The 20645-nt window shown below is 41.7% G+C and overlaps 1 protein-coding gene across 4 annotated transcripts in view; it reads right to left on the reverse strand.

Moving 5' to 3' along the window:
- LYRM4 (LYR motif containing 4) overlaps positions 1-20645 on the reverse strand; it is a 196607-nt gene that overhangs the window by 149261 nt on the left and 26701 nt on the right. For all 4 annotated transcript variants that reach the window (XM_054557163.2, XM_024248066.3, XM_054557162.2 and 1 more), the window contains exon 2: positions 3511-3631. In XM_054557163.2, the coding sequence (XP_054413138.2) occupies positions 3511-3631 (121 nt within the window). The remainder of the gene's footprint in view (positions 1-3510; positions 3632-20645) is intronic.

Genomic DNA, 20645 nt, shown 5'->3' on the forward strand with positions numbered 1-20645 from the left:
AGCCTATGTCCTTGAACTTCTGAGTTTGCTCTAAGGAGCTAGAAGACCTGAGCTCACGCCTGGCCATGTGGCCTTAGACAAGGCTTCCAGCTTTCCTGCATCTCGGTTTCTCTACCCAGAAAACCAGATCATTTTTGTCCAGAGACTTATTTTAAAAAGCAAAACTTACTAGGGTTATGGGACGGGGTGGGCGTGGAGGGGTATCATTAGCACCACAGCTGACTCACGTGACCGAAGAAGCCACCCTCTGAAGAATGAGTGGAAAGCAGGGTGAGCAGGTAAGTGTTGTAAGTGGAGGATTTCAGTGTGAGCACTGCCTTTACGGCGTGCATGTCTGGCAGCTGGAAAAGTGGCTATGGGCTTCCTCACTGGTGGAACCGTGAAGCTGGGATCCATGTGCACCTGGGTGGGTGGGGCTTGGAGTCCAAATCATCAAGTGGAAGAGGGACTTGATATGAAGAGTATCAAAATTCCATGAGGGTTAATATGTCACGATCCCCATCAGATTTCCATATTCCTTTCATGGTTCATTCCTTTAGGAAGGAGACTGTGGGTGGCCAAAAAGACACCCTGATTTTCGTGGTATAGACCCTGCGACTGAGGTATATGATCTCAGGGAACATACTTCATGCATTTATTTAGCCAGTGAAAACTTACTAAGAGCCAGCTCTATGCGGGATGTTCTAGATCCTGTGGATAATAACAGCAAGCACTTGCATAACATTTCCTATGTGCTAGCATTATCCTGGGGGCTTTGCATATGTTAGCATATTTGATCCTCACTACAACCAATGAAGTAGGGCTTACTTTCATCTGCAGTTTGCATTAGGCACTGAGAGGTTAAATATCTTGCTCAGGGTCACATAGCTAGTAGGCTGAGTCAGGACGTGAACACAGGCTGGCTGGCCCCAGAGTCCATGCTCTTCTCCACCCAGTGGAGATGATGGCAGCGACAGGGGAGATCCCTGTCCTCATGGCCCAGGCCTGCCGTCTTGCAGAAGAGGGAGAAAATAGACAAGGCCACAAGTAATGTCATAGTAGGTACTGATAAGTGCTGTCAGGAAAACTAAGGCAGGGCAGGGGAGAGGGAGAGAGTCTGTTTTAGATAGTGTGGTCCCCGGGGGGCCCCTATGGGAAGGTGAAATCTGAGCACAGGCCTGGATGGAAGGGGAAGGGAGCTACAGGAACATTTGGAGGGACTCCTCCAGGCAGGGGGTGCACAAACATTGAGATGGGAGCAAGAAGTTCAAGGAAATAGGGAGAGTGAGGGAGAGGAGTGCAATGGAGGGCCTCTGGGGACCTCAGATAGGCTTCAGGTTTTATGTTAGGGTGTCACGAAGCAAGAGCCTTGAAGGGGTTGAACGGGGCAGTGGCCCGATCTTTCTTTTGAAAAAGATCACTGTGGTGGTGGTGTGTGGAAAACAGACCACGTGTGGGGTGGAGTGGGGGCACGGGCACCCGGAGGACAGGTCAGAAGGCTGCTACAGTAGCCAGTTACAGAGGACAGTGTGCAAGAATACAGACTCTCCACCTTGCCGTAGGCTGTTAGTCCAAAGGCAACTTATGCCAGCTTGCAGCCAGATGGCTTGGGGAGCCACTGTGCCTTACGCCCTAACTATGGTCAAGGCTGCATGTGGATTCAGGAAGAGTCCTGACATGAAAGGGAAGTGAGTAGAAACTTCCCAGCTGCTGCTGTCTAACTGGTTCTCTGAAGGGATGAGAATGCTTTCATCCCTGAGGTGGTGACAGCAAGCGGTTCTGCAAGGTCGCCATGGAAGCCCTGGCCCCGCACTGTGTGTTCTCCATCAGGAAGGTGCAGTGGCCAGGCTACCCTGGGGAGGGCGCCCTTGCCCTGCACATGCCACTGCTCCAATGAGTCTGTCCTGGGAGGGGAACTCACTGGGATGTCAGATGAGGGCCAGTTTAGTCTTTTTTTTTTTTTTTTTTTTTTTTTTGCAAGGGTAGTTTGAGCATTTCAAACCAAGAAGTGACACAGACAATTAGATATAGCGGGAAAAATGATGGCACAGATTATTTACAATCCCCCTTTTCTAAGCAGTTTATACTCCAGATAATTTTACGCTAAAGACAAAACCTGCCTGTTTTGCCAACCTCTACACAGAGTAAGTGCCAAAGAACAAAATCTTTCTGAGTTTATGCAAAATAAGAACTCAGCTGCTTGTTCTTCTATGCTCCACTGCTAAAGGACCTCATAAAATTCAACTGCTGGTGACTGGAAATGCCATTGTTCTAGAGTTTTCAAAATGCTGACTCACATAAATGCCACTCTCAAAGTATACGTAAATGTGCAGATCAGTTTCTTTTCTGAGTACCCGACTATCCTCATGGCTTTAGTTACAGATCACCTCCTAGGCCTGCCTGAGTGTGGCAGTTACTCTATTACTAAATAGCTGTAGAACTCAAGGATGGTTATGAGAACCCGAAATGCTATTCTAGAAAGAACTGTTACATTATGTAGGCAATAAACAAGATCTTTAATCTTGACATAAACTGCAAATTATAGTTTCAAATATCGCTTCTTTTTTGAATTCTTTTCAGAGTCAAGCATGAAGAAGGGTCAGGGAAAGATTATCTAATTTAATATCAGCCAAGCTGGCATCTCTTGACGATGCTGAAGAAGCCCTTTCAAAACAGTATAGCATAACTTACAAAAACGGTAAAGAGTTTCCCCCTCCACACTTTATAAGCAAACTTCCTGCAAGTAAAAGAGAAATACGAATGGAAGCACAAATGGAGTTTATTGCGTGATTGCTGCTAAGTCAAAGTGAAAAGGGTGTTTTTTAGAGAGCAAGAAAACCCATCAGTGGACGGTGACTTTAACCTCTGACGTTCTAATTACTCTTGCGGATGTTATCAGACCACGCAGGAGATCATGCCACTGCACATGCTCCACCCACCTCATGAGAATGAGAAAAGGAAGCACAAGTCAAGGTGATCCTTGGCACTTCTGCAAAACGAAAACTAACACACCCTCCAGGTTCCTTTATGGGGTCAGCACCCAAACAGCTGTACTTTACACCATCTGCACCTGCAGATGCACCTCCCATGTGGCAACGTAATTCAGGTTCACCACCCACAATGGTATCTTCAAGAAAAGGGCCACGTTCTGTTTATCCTGAATTATGATTAAAAATACTAGGAAAGGGAGAATATATTTATACTCTGAAATATATCCAAGTATATATGTGCAATACATCTTACAAAAACTTAGCTTTCAAAAAAAGTAATGCAGAAGTTTCTCATACTTAAAGTATCAGCTTTCCAGAAGGATACACTCCCTGGAAATTCTGAAAAGGTGATATTTTAAGTTCAATTTGAATCTGAAAATATGAGAGTTCACCTTTACATGTCTGTATTAGTACAAGGAACAGAGTTTCATGATCCTGCTCTGTAAATCACCAACACCAAAAGCACTGCTGTCTAATCGAGGGGAATATGTCAAAGTTTAAAGCTCTTAATGAAAAACAGTACATCACTGAACCATCTTACCTGTCGACGAATTATTCCAAGGTCTCTCTTGGCTTTATTCACTAGGGTTTGAATTTCTACAGGATCCTTTACATTTTTATTTTCTCTGAAGGCATCTCTTATCCTCCTGACAGCATATGTTCTAAATGAATTCAGAGGAAAAAAAAGAAAAAGTGTCAGCGTGTCTGAGGCTACGCTTTCAAATGAATTTTAAAGTTTTTCCTTTAGAATTAACTGTCTACTCTTCCCCTATGGATAATCCATCTTGATCTTTGCTCATGGTGCAGGCCGATCCATTACCATTCTGGGATGACTAAGCAAACAGATTTAGGAAAATAAATCTACTCAACAAGTCACATACAAATGGCAAACTGCTACTGAAGTGTTCCTTAGATTATTGGTTCTTTAGCATTATTCACATCTGGCTTCACTCCATTTACATGGATAATTGAACCTTTAGTGTACAGAGACAAATCAAGAATTCAGAGGTTAGCTGCAGTGAACCATGATTGTGCTACTGCACTCCAGCCTGGGTGACAATGCGAGACCCTGTCTTAAAGAAAAGGAAGAAAAAAATTCCGAGGTTAAATGATGATCACATTTGCGTGTACCCAGACAGTGACCTATGCTTTCCAATCCTTGTCCCATCTTCTGGCTCTCACTTCCGTTTCCGTGGTTCACATTAGGGTCCCACCACAGTTGAACCTGTGGAATTAGGCCAACACGCTTTCTTTACCTCCATCTTCAAAGTGCACACGCCGACCACCCACCCCCAACCAGACAGATCACTTGCAGTACAGGACAGCAGTTCCAGAGCCGATCAGACAGTTGCCTGTCTGATCAGTTCAGTTGCCGATCAGACAGGCTTGGGTTTGTAGCCTTGCTCCAGCTCGTACTGTTTGCGTGAACTTGGGCAAGCTTCTTAACATAAGGCCATGTCTCCTCATCCGTCAAAAAGGCATAATACTGCTAAGTGCTGCTGGGAGGATTAGGCTTTATAACATGTGTCTGGAATTTGGCGCACAGCCTGTTATATAGAAAGACTCAATAAATGAAAGCTATTCTTCTTAACACTTGTTATGCCTTAATGCAACTACTATTCCCTCTCCTCATGCCATAACCTTGCCTTCGTCCTGCATCCTTACAGTCACACCATAGTGTGTGTACAGAAGGTAGAGTGGTCTGGATAATTAGCCACAACAGACAACTCAAAAGTCCTTAGAGACAGTCCCACACTCAGATGGCTATGGCCTATCTCTAGCCCTACCCCAACTACTCCAGATTGAAATGCACAAGACTAAGGAGAAGCAGACTGAGTCAGGCATGTGAGACACCATTTTCTCTATGTTTTTTTTCTTTTTTAGAGATGGAGTGTCTCTCTGTTGCCCAGGCAGTGTCATGATCACAGCTCACTGCAATCGCAAACTCCTGGGCTCAAGTGATCCTCCTGCCTCAGCCTCCAAAGTGGCTAGGATTATAGGCACCCACCACCACGCCTGGCTAATTAAAAAAACTTTTTGGGGGATGGGGACTTGCTGTGTTGCCCAGGCTGGTCTTAAACTTCTGGGCTCAAGCTATCCTTCTGCCTTAGCATCTCAAGGAGCTAGGATTACAAGCACATGCCACAGTGCCTGGCTCTCTCATCTTCTTAATGATCACAGGCTGCTCTGCTTTTAACTTTGAGCACCGGTTAAAGAATCCATGTGATGCCAGTAGTAATATTTAGCAATAGAAGAATGGAAATACAGGCAAAGAAATGAGAGGAGGGGATATAAATTTCCTTGGGAGCAGCGGGGAGGGGGTGTTGGGAGCTCATATAACTTACTGGGAAACTTTATCTTAAAAAGGACAAATTGTTTTAGATAAAGTTTTTTTAAAGTAAAAAGGCATTTCACATTAAAAAATTCAAATGTCAGTTCTGTTTGCATTTAAAAGCAAGAGTAAAACTAAATCTTATAATATTAGGAATCATAAAGGAGAAAGGAAGAGTTTAGGAACCGGTACTTTCAGAATGTAAGACACTGCTGAGACTTTGATCTTAACCCTCTGTGAACCAGCTGGAGTATTTCAGAGGAGCTGCTGAGCGCTCAGTATCAATCCTAAAGGGCTACAGTGATTGGGCATGGAATCCATGTACTAGCAGCTGCTAAATAACTGGGGCTCATTCACTTCTAAAGGGATATGGGAGGATTTCACAAACAGAATACATCAGATACAGACTCTCCTCAGGTGCAGCTGCTAATCTAACAAGATTTTAGATAGCAGCTAGGTAAATTAACAGCAATTTCTGGCACACTTTCTTGCATAGCCTAATGGCTATTTATAAAACACAGTATCACTGTTCTTCTTGACACCCACACACTCCTCCAAAGCAGTTTCTTTTTTGGCAATGATGGCAGCAAAGAGGGGACAAAATAATTTAATTCTAATATTTGTTCCACAGGCAAAATTGGTTTATAACATGAATTTACCTCCAGGAAATCATCTATTGTTTCAATTTTTCATTACGTATGCTGCATGGGCTTCTTGGAAAAACAAAATGGGCAACAGTAGTCATCGCTAAACTCATTTTTCTAAAAGCTAGTAACTAGCTTAGAATAGCTAGGAAAAAAGGAGTACTGTTTGGAATGTAAAGACCTAAGGTCTTCCAAAGTTTAAGGAAATGAGAAAATAGCTTAAAACACTCAACAATTTATATCAACTGAGCTCAAGGCCCAGGGTCAGGATATTCTGCTATGTATATTTGTTTGTCTCCCCAGCTCTCCAAAGTCCTTACCTAAAGAAAAGCAGCTCTAGATCTTGGAATTAAATGTGTCTACAGCAATCAAGAGTCATGATTCAAATTTTCGATGCGCTTTTGAGATGAATGCTGTAATGGCTCCCTCCTCTCTTTCTGCCTCACTTAAAGCACCAAGTGTTATTCTTTGCCCTAAGGGAAAATATTTCACTGGCTCAGAACCACAAAACTACTACTGCATGAACAGTTTCTTCCTTAGTTGTAAGAATTCTTATTTTGAATGATTACAGCTTTGTGAAAGTCATCAAAAATCTGAGAATCTTCAAATTTGCTGGGAGGGGGTTAATCACCACCAATTATTTCAATCCTGGCCCTGCCCTGGTTTTTACCATTTGCTTTTTTTTTTTTTTTTTTTTTTTGCAGATTCTGGCTATCAGCCTCTTGACCATACCACTGAGCAAGAACATTTCAAAGAAAAATTTGCAGATGTTGCAGTGAAAATGGCAGCTAGGTGCTACACAATGCCGTGCATTAGGATGATCCTAATGAGTCAGACGCTGTCTGAAATACGGCATGAAAAACTAACACAGAAAGGACAACACAACCAAATACAAAGCAGCAGCCCCACAGCCACAGAAACAGCGAGGTGATGATGCTTGCACACACACTGCCCTTTCCACTCTCCTGAAGCTTGGCAGTTTCTTGGTGCTTCTTTGCGCAGGAGACTCCCATTTGGGTTTCCTTCTCCACCTCAGCCTTTGCTCTTCATTCTGTCATTGGATCTCAAGTGCCCACAGGTTCTTTTTACCATTGCAAGGATTATACTCTTTTCTGAGATCCCTCCACTCAAAACTCCAATTTCCCTGCTGCACAGCAACACAGCAGGCAGTAACGAAAGCTCTTCAGTGCTTGAGGTTCTGCTTTACTCTGTCCCTTCCCAGAAACACCAAATGCAGCCATAATCACAGCCTCTGAGCACTTAGAGGCTCATATCAGCTTTAGCATCCAATGTGTGATGTGGAAACCAGCTAATGTAATGCCTTTCATTTCTGTCATCTTCATCAGCATCTCAAGTGCTGGTTTCTCTGTGTACCCATCCTATAAACACATCCGTGCCTTTTCTTGGTCCTCTGCAACCTGAACTCAAGTATCCTAGGAACAATAAAAGCTGAATCCTTTCTACTGGCCTCTGTAGGGCAAACTCATCTACCTCCAACGACTTGGAAGGACACATCCTCCACCTACTTGCCTTAACTGAAATGTGCAAGAGGAAGCTGCTAAATTCTAGCATGTCCTCATATTCCACAGGGCCTAGAGGAGGGTGCTGGTGTATTCCGGGAGCCTGCTGCTGCTTTCAGGTCACTGATTCACCCTTATGCGTCTTTGAGGCCATGCCGTCTCACAATACCTTGTTGCATGCCTCCATGATACTGTTATTTGTTAATTTCTGGAGGTCAAGTCTTCATACTCAAGTCTTAACGTCTAAAGGGAACTCGTTGCAATACACAGACCACCAGTTTTAGGTTTCTTTTTTTTAGACACAGGGTTTCACTGTCACCCAGGCTGAAGTGCAATGGCACTATTATAGCTCTCTGTAGCCTCAAACTCCTGGGCTCAAACGATCCTTCTGCCTCACCCTCCCAAGTAGCTGAGAATACAGGAGCATACCACCAAGACCCGCTAATTTTCATTTTGTAGAGACAGGGTGTCACTATGTCGCCCAGGCTGGTCTCAGACTCCTGACTTCCAGTGCTCCTCTCGCCTTGGCCTCTCACAGTGCTGGGATTACAGGTGTGAGCCACTGTGTCTGGCCTAGCTACTCCTTCCCAAGCTCCTTTGTGGGCTCATCTCATTCTGCTGCCCCTTATATGCTGTATTCCTTAGGGCACATATGTGAACCATTTTTCTTATTCATAAGATCTCTGCCAGTAACTGCATCTGTCAAAGGTTTCACCTGCCATATAGATGCCATTGGCTACCAATATTTCTCTAGTCCAGACCTTCCTTCTGAGGTCCAAATCCATATACCCAATTGCCTTTTGGACTTGTCAACTAAAATACAGACTCTTCCAGTGAATACATTCAAAACTGAAGTGCCCAGCTGGGCGCGGTGGCTCATGCCTGTAATCTCAGCACTCTGGGAGGCCGAGGCGGGAGGATCACGAGGTCAGGAGTTCGAGACCAGCCTGGCCAACATGGTGAAACCCCGTCTCTAATAAAAATACAAAAATTAGCTGGGCGTGGTGGTGTGCGTCTGTAATCCCAGCTACTTGGGAGGCTGAGACAGGAGAACTGCTTGAACCCGGAGGTGGAAGTTGCAGTGAGCCAAGATTGCACCACTGCACTCCAGCCTGGGCTACAGGGCAAGACAATATCTCAAGAACAAACAAACAAACAAAAACCTGAAGTGCTCATGATGACCAATATTTCCTTCCTCAGGTAGGAGAATCTTCATGCAGTCAACTGCCCAAGTCAAATATTTAGAGACTCATCCTAAATTCTTTCCTTTCTCAGAACTCCCTATATGCAACCAATCACAAATCTTCCAATTGTAACTTTCCACATCCCTTCTGAATCACCTCTACTTCTCCAACTCCTCAGCCCCAATCTTGGTTCAGGCTCTTCTCTCTCAAAGTTATTTAACAGCCTTGGGGTTACGGTGTGTGTATGTGTGTGGTGTATAATCAAAGGGATCATGATGCCTATGGAGAGGAAGCTCAAGGATCATTTGAAGGTCACACGGACTCTGGGTATATAACAGAGTGAAGAAGAAGCAGAAAGCTTCTTTCTGATAATGTGAGCTCCTGGTACAATGTAAGCCCCACGAATTTTAATCTTTCTGGCTCACCACTGTATGTGTCTGGCACAGAGAAGATATTCAATACATGTTTAATGAATAAATGAGCTTTTCAAAATATCATAGGCAACATCAAAAAGACCTTCAAGAAAAATACCAATAATCAATAATGAAAACAAAACAATGAAAAAAGGGTTTGCAGCAAAAAGATTAAAACAACTTCTAGAAGGCAATGATTATAAAATTCACAATTAGAATTTATTCAAGAAATACATACTAAATGCCTACTCTGTAAGCATTATGCCAGGAGCTGGGAATACAGTGGAGAATAACTAGGGTACTGGTCTCAGGTTCGGTGGGTGACAAGATCTGTAGATAAAGAGATGAAATAAACAGAAGCCATTCCAAGTTAACACAAAGGGCCCAAGGGGACTGGTTTGAGGTAATGGAGTGGTCGTTCTCTTGCATGGGGCGGTGTTTTCACATGCCCTTAGGTTTGTCAAATCATTGAACTGTACCCTGAAAATGGATGCACTTGATTGTATGTAAATTATCCTCAGTAAGCTATTAAAGTAAATTAAAAAAATAAATAGTATAGCAGTTATATTATTTACCCACTTTTAAGAAAAGCAAAACAAGAAAACAAAAAAGAAAGATTAGAATGCTAGAGAATATGTACATGGCTGACAGACGCAATAACACTGAATTAAAGAAAACAGAAGACAAACTAGAAATTCAAATCTAAAGCATGGAAAAATTAAATACGTTGGTGAGAAATATGTATGAAAAAAATAACCTTCAGAATAGGACAAAGGTGTATAGCCTATGAATAATAAGTGTGAACAAACTGAACTGCATAGGTAATTAAATTTATAATGGAAGAAAATGTCCCAGAAGTGATTATAAAAAATTGAGAAGACTCATCGTTGAAATTTAACAACCAGAGGACAATGCCAAGATATCTACTTATAAAACCCTGGACTCCAAGGTTAAGAGAAAGAATACTTTAAGGACACAGAAAGAACTTTAAGCAGTTAATATCGAATGGAATACAGATAAGCACATCCTCAGATACCTATTTTCAAATCTTCAAAGAAAAGGGCTGCTTTCCACAGTCATTTGCATTGCTGTTTTGAGGGTACAATAGGATAACAAAAGAATATCATCAATTTCTGATACACATACCAAGCACAGAGTAGTGTGCTAAGTACTTGATACATATTGATCTCATTTAATCCTCACAAACTACAACTCAGAGAGATTTAAAAAATGTAGGCCAAGATCGCATGTCTCGTAAGTGGCAGAGCTGGGTTCTGAACCCAGTTGACTCTAGAGCCTGTGATTTTCAACCCTAGGCTATTCCTCCTCCACAGGTTGATAAGCCCTATCCAATCTTTGTTAAGTATTTGGTATAAAGCCGAGCGGTTGTCCATCTGAAGAGGCATTAAAAAAAAATTGTCTCTGGCATCACAAAGCTTAAAAAGGTCATCTAACTTTTCAACTCTGCTTCAAGTGTTCCTACAAATAGTTCAGCGCCAAACATGTCTTAAGAAAAGACAAATGGATGAGAGCATTTCAAGGGAAAGAGCTGTTAATAAAAGCACTAAGTGAAATAATTGAGTTTAATTGTTTTAAAAAGGAGGAGGGCAACCAATGGAGGCTTGTGGAGTGGGAGGTGAAATTACCATGAGAAAATCCATTTTGGAGATCAAAGCTTCGGGTTTTTGGGTAGTTGTGAATAAAACCTATCACATACTTCCCTGTTTAAAATTCCCTAATGGTTTTCCATTATCTTGAGATAACGGTCAACTGCATTGGCATGGATGGCCTACAGGACTCTCTGGATTCCTGCTCATCTCTCCCACTCCATCTAGCAGCTTCCAGCAAGGACCACCAACTCTGGCCATCCTGGAAGACTTGCAGTCTCCCTGGTTTTCTCTCCTGGAGGCCTATTTCTCCACACATGGAGCGTCCTTTTCCAGCTGGATTCTTGGCTAACTCCTATTCATCTTTAAAGACCTAAGACAGTTAGAAACAAATATCACAAAATATTAATATCCTTAGAATACAAATAGCACATATAAATTGAGAAGACAATAAGATCACAGTGAATAAATTAGTGGCATAAAACAATAACTCACAAGACACCCCAGAGTGATGAAACAGACAGATATAGATGTGTGAATGTTCAGCCTCAGTCACAATCAAACAAATGAAAATTTAAATGAGGCATTATTTTGTGTCCATCAAATTACCTGCAGTTTTTTGAAAAGACAAAGGGACAGGTACACCCTGCTGGTGTGAGCACGAACTGGTAATTCCTGTGAATAAAACAGTATACTAATGGATGGATACTGATGTTCTTAATATTTTACCCAGTAATCCTACTTTCAGGGACCTATCCTACAGAAATAACCTGAAATATGCAGAGATACACAGAATGATGTTCATTTTAGATTTATAAGCATTAAAAATAGAAACCACCTAAGTTTTCAATAATAGAGAGTTGGCTACATAAATTATGAAATTATATAGCTTTAAAAACAGATGTTTCAGCCAGGCACAGTGGCTCCTGCCTATAATCCCAGCACTTTGGGAGGCCGAGGTGGGTGGGTCACCTGAGGTCAGGGATTTGAGACCAGCCTGACCAACATGGTGAAACCCCATCTCCACTAAAAATACAAAATTTAGCCAGGCATGGTGGTGCATGCCTGTAATCCCAGCTACTTGGTAGGCTGAGGCAGAAGAACCACTTGAACCTTGGAGGTGAAGGTTGCAGTGAGCTGAGATTGTGCCACTGCACTCCAGCCTGGGCAACAAGAGTGAAACTGTCTCAAAAAATAGGCCGGGCGCCGTGGCTCACACCTATAATCCCAGCACTTTGGAAGGCCGAGGCAGGCAGATCACCTGAGGTCGGGAGTTTGAGACCAGCCTGACCAACACAGAGAAACCCCGTCTCCACTAAAAAGACAAAATTAGCTGGGCGTGCTGGCGGGTGCCTGTAGTCCCAGCTACTAGGGTGGCTGAGGCAGGAGAATGGCATGAACCTGGGAGGCAGAGTTTGCAGTGAGCAGAGATTGCACCACTGCACTCCAGCCTGGGCGAAAGAGCAAGACTCCGAATCAAAAAAGAAAAAAAAGAAGATGTTTAAAAAAAACTTACAGTCACAGGTAAAAAAGATGTAAGGTGGAGAATCATTCTCCCTTTCATTCCTGTCCATTAAATAACCAGTTCTCTCTAGATGCTATCACAGTTGGCAGTTTCTTACACAGAAACTTACACAGTTTTCTGGAGACATTAGGTTCATATTAAAATCTCTACGTGTAAATTTTCTTTTCCTTCACAAACGGTAGCATTCTAAACATACTGTAGACTTTTAATTTTTAAATGAAAATCTATCTTAGTGATCATTTGATAATACAAATAAAGGTGATTTAGTTTTAAAAATGGTTATATACTATTGTATAGATGAATTAGAATTCATTTAGGCAGCCGTTTATTAATGGATGTTTAGGTTGTCTCCAATTGTGCTACTACAAACAATGCTGTAATCAGCATTCTTGCTTACAGTAGCATCACGTGCATGTCTATTTGTGGGATGGATTCTCTAAAGTAGAACTGATAGTTCAAAGATAGATAAATATTTTACTGGGAAAAATATTATACAAATTATACACTATAAGGCTATTTTCCTCATAGGAAGTACAAGTTTATGTCCCCAACATCTCTGCCAACACACTGCATCATCAAACTTTTTGATCTTTGCTAATCAATCTAATAGGTGAAAAACAGTATTCATTTTAATTGCCTTTTTCTCATTATGTATGATGTTCACCACATTGTCCCAGGTCTATTTGTACTTCTGTTTATATCCTTTGCCTTTTCTTAATTGAGTGATCTTTTGAATGGATTTGTAAGGAGGTCTTTAAGAAGCTAGCCTTTTGTGCAGAGTTATAATACTCACTCTGGTTTGTTGCCATTTGGCTATGTTTATGGTGCTTTTTATTTTTGTGAAGTAGAAATGTTCACTTTTTGTGTGGTCTGGTGTTACCAAATTTTATGTTATGGCTTCTGTGTTACACATCATATGTATAAAAGCCTACCCTGTTGTGAGATTTAAAAAAATATTCATCCATGTTTTCCTGAGAACTTTCATGGCTTAATTTGTCATGTTTAACTCTGGTCTTTCCGGAGTTTGTTTTGGTGGAAGTTGTTGAATATGAATCTAACTTCACCATCCATTGTTAAGATTTTTCTTTTTTGAGATGGAGGTTTGCTCTTGTTGCTCAGGCTGGAGTGCAATGGCGCAATCTCAGCTCACCGCAACCTCCGCTTCCTGGGTTCAAGTGATTCTCCTGCCTCAGCCTCCCTAGTAGCTGGGATTACAGGCATGTGCCACCACGCCCGGCTAATTTTGTATTTTTAGTAGAGATGGGGTTTCTCCATGTTGGTCAACCTGCTCTCAAACTCCCGACCTCAGATGATCCGCCCGCCTCAGCCTCCCAAATTGCTGGGATTAGAGGCATGAGCCACTGTGCCTGGCCCACTGTTAAGTTTTTAAAAGTGAAAGATACAATTTGATATTCGGGATGGTCTCAATTATGGAAAATATATGTGTAGGAAAAATTAGAAGGAAGTTAACAATAATTACTTTTGGTTATTGAAATTTATGCCTCCTAAATTACTACAATAACTGTTATTTCTTAATGATTTTACAGTTCCTATTGATATAATAAAAATCAGTAATATACCAAAATAAGGAAAAATCAGTAGTAGAGAGGGCTTAAATTGTGTGAGAAGAGAATGGGGAAGGGTATATACAATTAAATCACCACATATAAGCAGGTGAGATACATGATGAGGAATTAAACCCTGGTGAAAAGAAGAGGGGTTGGATTAAGAAGTATTTAGTTGATAAAGACAACAGGCTCTATGAGTATATTTTTAGACTGCTTGAGGCAACAATGGGACAAGGTAGACCTGTCCAATAGGCTGCCAGAAATAAGGTTTTGGAGCTGAGGTGAGAAGGTTCAGACTGGCAATAAACCTGAAAATCAGGGACAAGGAAGTGTGAGGCAACACCACGGGGTAAGAAGAGCTTGTTCCGATGAAAGCCGCAGAATGGGAAGACGCATTAGCCTTGGAAGGAGCCCTGGAGAAATCATACCAATATTTAGGAGCAGGCAGAGAAGGATCTATGAAAGGAGAGGGCGCAAGAAGGCTCAACGTAGAGGCAGGAAAGCCAGGATAATTCACAGGAGACAAGAAGGCAAATTTTACAGAGAGTAGCTAAGATTGTCAGGATGTCAGTGATTTTTGCAAAAAACCCCACCAGCATAGGAACACCAGAAATAGGAATGCTTTTATACTGTTGGTAGGAGTGTAAATTAGTTCAACCACTGTGGAAGACAGTGTGGTGATTCCCCAAGGATCTAGAACGAGAAATTCCATTTGACCCAGCAATCCCATTACTGGGTATATACCCAAAGGATTATAAATCATTCTACTATAAAGACACACGCACACGTATGTTTATTGCAGCACTATTTACAATCGCAAAGACTTGGAACCAACCCAAATGCTCATCAGTGATAGACTGGATAAGAAAATGTGGCACACATACACCACACAATACTATACAGTCATAAAAAAGGATGAGTTCACGTCCTTTGCAGGGACTCGGATGAAGCTGGAAACCATAATCAGCAAACGAACACAGGAACAGAAAACCAAACACCGCATGTTCACACTCATAAGTGGGAGCTGAACAATGAGAACACATGGACACAGGGAGGGGAACATCACACACCAGGACCTGTTGGGGGCTGGAGGGCAAGTGCAGGGAGAGCATTAGAAAAAATACCTATTGCACGTGAAGCTTAAAACCTAGGGTTGACAGATGCAGCAAACCACCATGGCACATCTATACCTATGTAACAAACCTGCACATGTATCCTAGAACTTAAAGTAAAACAAAACAAAACAAAAACAAAACAAAAAAACCCAGCATATACTTATTGATCACAATGTAGTAAATATGGCAGAAAAAACCCCCTAAATTCATGGAAGTACAGTCATAAATAATAATTGGGTCTTGGAGGAAATTCATTACACAATAAGAAAATGTCTTTTTTTTTGAGACAGAGTCTTGCTCTATAGTCCAGGCTGCAGTGCAGTGATGTGATCTCAGCTCACTGCAACCTTCACCTCCCTGGTTAAAGCGACTCTCATGCCTCAGCCTCCGGAGTAGCTGGGACTGCAGGCTCATGCCACCATGCCTGGCTAATTTTTGTATACCTTAGTAGAGGCAGGGTTTCATCATGTTGGCCAGGCTGGTCTTGAACTCCTGACCTCAGGTAATCCACCCGCTTCAGTCTTCCAAAGTGCTGGGATTATAGGCGTGAGCTACCACGCCTGGCCAAGAAAGTGACTAAAATAATGAAAAATATAATGCATAAAATCTTTGGAATATAGTCAAAGCCATACTTAGATGAAACTTAATGGTTTAAATATCTTTGTTAATAATACTAGCAAAGTTTAATAAATTAAGAATATTTCCTAATAGTCCAGAAAAGCAAAATAGTACAGTCCCCATGAGAAAATAGAGAACAAGGTTTTAAAAATATTTGTTCAACAAGTTCAAAGTGAGAAAAGGTCAGCAGACACAGCTAAGACAATTTTGTTTTTTAATGCTGTGGCTCTTGGGTTATACATCAGAAAAAACAATTATAAGAAAAAAAGTGAAGAGGTTTGGAAGTTTGAGAAGAGCCTCGTTTTGGACAATCACTTTGGAAACAGTGTGGGCAGACTCCAGAACTTGCCAAGCAAATGAAAAAGGCTGCTGAGGTTGGAAATGGCCAACGTGGTGGTACCAATTTGCCAAACCGGGCGATTGTCTTCCAGCTGTGGTTGATGCCCAGGTGTAGTTATAGAAAAGACAGACGTCTGATTACATCCACAGGTGCAGTTCTGACGGATGGGTGTAACATAAGGGCAAAGAGGGAGAGAAGAACTCTCTCCAGGGCTCAGAGTGGGTGGTGCAGAATTTCTTCCTCCACAGTTAGAAAATTCCTGAAGCCCCAGCTCCTGTGATTTAGGCTATCCTCTGACTCAGCCCCCTCAGTAGGACTCAAGTCCTAATGTAAATGTCCAATAAAAACCAGTCAGAGAAATTATGGTAAATCAATTGAAAGATATCTGTTGAGATAAATATGAAATTTATGTGCAAAAAAAGTATATTCAAAACAATATGACACAGTTTCATATAACTGCAGGTTTTAAGAAAGGTTCTATGGGGTCTGTTAAAAAGTTAATAAAATAATGGAAAGAAAGAAACATCACCATTTTATAATGGATGCTCCTTTCAGTCTCTAGAGGAAAAGTTTAGGAGTATTTCTGCCCAGGCGTCCTTTTTGGTGCTTAATAACATTTAAGATCTTTAACCTATAATTTATCAAAATTAAACTCTATCACTTGGATTTATCCTCATAGCCACTGACATTTTGTTGCAAACAAGATTTTTTAAAATGTAAACCAATTTATCAAAGTAAAGGCCACCTATAAAACGAAACGTGTTTAGCTTGTCTGCAGTTAGGCATGCAGATCAAGCAGCAGCGAGGTCTCTGGCTCCTTTTTTGTTTGGTTTTAGACAAGCCTATTTAGACAGTGCAATTTCCTGAAGGCTGAAGGCTGAGAACTGGTGGCTGTGGCTAAGATCCACAGTTCCCTCTTGACATGCTCCTAGACTCAAAGATGACCACATGCTTCATTTGTGGAGTCCTACAAACTACTTTTGTCAGGGGAAAAACACACTTTCCTCACATCTACCTGTCCTCTTATGAAACTGGTCATATTTCTTCTAAAAGTATCACTGTGACAGTACAGTCCCCATGTATAAAAGCTCCATGTATATGGAAAAGATTTTCTGGCTTCTTTTTTTCCCCCACCTATCAGAATGAGCTTGATCTCGTACCAGAAAAGCCAGCTCAAGCTTCCATCATGTATTATGAGTTAAATATTAGACTACAGAACACAGTTTTCTAAATTTTATTTTAAAATTATAGTGTGAACCAGCCAATAATGTAAGACATGGCCTTTAAATTATTTAAAAATTTTGGAGAATAACAGTAGATCAATTAATTCTAGATTTTCCACTTTATGGGTGAAATAAAGCACGAACGATGAAAATTCCTCTTGGTCATTAGACGTCTTCCTTAAAATTTCCTATGGAAATAGGAGTCAAATAAAATGACTTTCACTTTATCCAACAGCTATTAGTCACTGGCAACAACACATGAGCAAGGAAGGAAGGAGAAAAGGGGACATCTACCGTCTTTCGGACATGTCATCAGGGATGATGAACTCAGCACAAAAATGCAGAACAATTCTCCCTCCCCCTTCCTAAAATGTGTGAAATGGCAGAATGTTTACTGGACTATTCAGAAGGAAAAAAAGTCCATATAAACACATTTCAAGGCCAGGTGCGGTGGCTCACGCCTGTAATCCCAGCACTTTGTGAGGCTAAGGTAGATGGATCACTTGAGGTTAGGAGTTCGAGAACAGTCTGGCCAATATGGTGAAACCGTGTATCTACTAAAAATACAAAAATTAGCTGGGCGTGGTGGCGGGCACCTATAATCCCAGCTACTGCACTCCAGTCTGGGCGACAGAGCAAGACTCTGTCTCAAAAAAATAAAAAACCAAAAAAACCCCACAAAAAACCCAAACATTTCAGGTGTACAGTAACCTCAACCATTCATAAGAAAGCTACAAACTGGGCGGTAACTAAAAAAGGCTGCAGGGCCGAATTCAGGGAGGCCATAGAGCACAGTCAAAATCTTGCCGGGCTTCCCAAGTGTGCTGGTTTTGAAAGGACAGCAAGGGAACAAGCTGGGCCTCTGTTCCCTCAATCCCTGAATACTGGATTGAATCCAGGGCAAGGGAGCCCATCAGCTAACTTTACTTCACTTCTTGAAGTTAAAGGGCTCTGAATGCTGTATGTAGATTTTTATGCAGATGAGCCTGTGAATCACATCCTTGTGTTTACTAAAAAAATCTGGTAACCCTTTCTCCCTTTGGAGAGCTTTAATTTTCCCTGTTGCAGAGAAGGGGCATTTCGAAAGTCTTGTCCAGTCTAAAATTCCATAAATTTGAAAATACATTTAGCCTCTTTTATCTGCTGGGATGCCGTAAACAGCATGAGACCCGGCATACAATACCACGCACTGTAACATAACTAGGGATAGTTATTTTGATCGGAGTGCCACATTGTCTTGAAACAAAGTTTGTTTGCTTGGCTATTTATAATACAAATAACTTGTTACAGCATCTTTCTTCCAAGTAGGTCAAAATATTTCCACGCATTACACAATTTATTTCTATAACATCCCTGTGAATCATCCAGTAGGTGTTTGTGTGTTAGGATTTATTTTTACTTTAAAGAACTTGAGGACTTTGAGACTGAATAAAATTGAGCAAACATTTGCATTTACAAATGGTTACTGGTTACCATGCCACTTTTTTCTTTTTAATACTAACTAAACAATATCAGAATGGCACTTGGCATTGATCTGTCAAAACACAAGAAGAACAGACATGGAAGGTCAAGCCAAAAAATGCAATCTCAAAATAAACTGTTGAATAATATAAACTGGACTCTTCTTCCTGCCACAGGATTGGCAAAAGGAGTCTTCACCTGTGGGAATATCACATCTCTCCCTTCAGGGCACACTGAGGCTGAAGGAACTTGGTCATCCCTATAACCTGCAGTCACTCTGCAGAGCTCTGAGGAAAACTGCCTGCTTGACTGGACAGCCCAGCTGTGGAAATTCTCTAGAAATAAAGATGCTACACAAAGGTGGTGCCAATTTCTGGACACTTAAAGAGAACATGCCTGGCTTAGAAGACATGGAAAATATAGGCAGTTGAGGGTCACTGCATCAAAGGAGACAGTATACTTTATAGTAGTGCAAAGAAGTACAAGTAAGAATTTGCTGCACTGGTAATAAACCATTCACATATCTCACTGGAATCTTTTCTTTTTAAATTTGGTATCTTCTAATTGCTTCGGTCCAGGGTCTCAGCAACTGCTGCTGTTTGGATGCTGTCCTTAAGTATGTAGATACCAGGTTGCAAATGGTGAAATAAGGAGTTTACTCTCCACCACTTGTATTTTAGCACTAAAAACCTCAGGGATCAGAAATCTGCAACATGCTTTCATTTTGAGTTGCATGAAACTTTTATTACTTGGCCTAAGTCCAAGGCTGAGTTTTCTATACACATAAATGCTCAGAGCAAGAAGGTACTTGGCCTCAGTATTGTTTGTAATTCCGTGATCCAATAAGCCCTGCTCAGAATCAACAAACAGCAGCTTCCCTGTGGGTGTTTAGCATCCATGTTAATGTAGGGTAGACCAACTTAACTGAGCTCCATCTTAACTGCCTACTAAAAATTTAAAATTGTGCACCCTGCATTAAAGGCCACAATAGTGTGATACTCTGTATTCATCAGAATACTTAAGAGAGCTCTCATCCATGGATTAGCATACGAAGCGAAGCCCCATCCCCAGCATTCAGTATGCAGAGGCTCAACTGGAAGACGTCCTCACTGCCTTCTCTCTGAAGATGCCCTGCCTCCCATTTCCTGAGAGAGGGTCTCAACCACATGATCAATGGCAGGCAGAAAAAAAAAAGAGTGACTCGGCAAATTTGGGGAGGGCCTTCTGATTGCCTAGTTGTGCTTCCGCAAGCCGAAAGCAGGTGACAATCAGATTTGACATGTGAACCAGCATTTCCCAGCACGTGTTATGTGAAAATACTAGTTCTAAGTGAGGAAGAAGAAACACAGCATCTTATTCCCTTTACTCCCAAAACAATCACAAAGAATACTTGAATATTAAAGCAGTGGAGAAGCCCTGGAACGCCAGAAGAAAAGTTAGGGACCTGGATTCATTCGCAGAACCTTACCCACCCCCAGTAACACCCATTATACTGTGGGAAATGCTGATCTGCACAAAACTTCTACCCAGCCAGTGCCTTCAACATTCAGAGGCTGGAGGCTGATTCAAAGTACCTTACTTGAATCTCATAACCCTCTAGCCACATATCCTAAGAAGTGCCTCATCTCTCTCTCTCTCTCTCTTTCTTTTTAAAGACAGGGTCTCTCTGTGTTGCCCAGGCTGGACTCCAACTCCTGGGTGCAACTGATCCTCCTGCCTCAGCCTCCCCAGTAGCTGACACTACAGGCCCATGCCACCATGCTTAGCTTGCATCTGATAGTCTTAGCTGTGTGAGTTCCATTAGTTACAACAGAGATCTGCAATACATTCACGGTCCCGTCTCCCAAAAGGTCCCAGACCATACAGATCCCTGGGCTGGGTCGTGATCATACACAGAACTAACTTTGAGAAGATGCTGACCTAGGCAAGGGAAACGTGGTCTCATCTACAAATTCTGTCACAGTGCAGTTCCACAGCCTGACCTTTCACCCCCTCCTCCCCAACAACTACAACTAATCATTTCATTTGGTTTAAAACGGGTCACCACAACTGGCTCTAATTTCAAGTCATATTTCTGAAAACAGGCTATACAACGTATTTTCTATCATGATGTAAAACATAAAATA

This window comes from Pongo abelii, chromosome 5, assembly GCF_028885655.2.
Source record: "Pongo abelii isolate AG06213 chromosome 5, NHGRI_mPonAbe1-v2.0_pri, whole genome shotgun sequence".
In the NCBI taxonomy this organism is placed as follows: Eukaryota; Metazoa; Chordata; class Mammalia; order Primates; family Hominidae; genus Pongo; species Pongo abelii.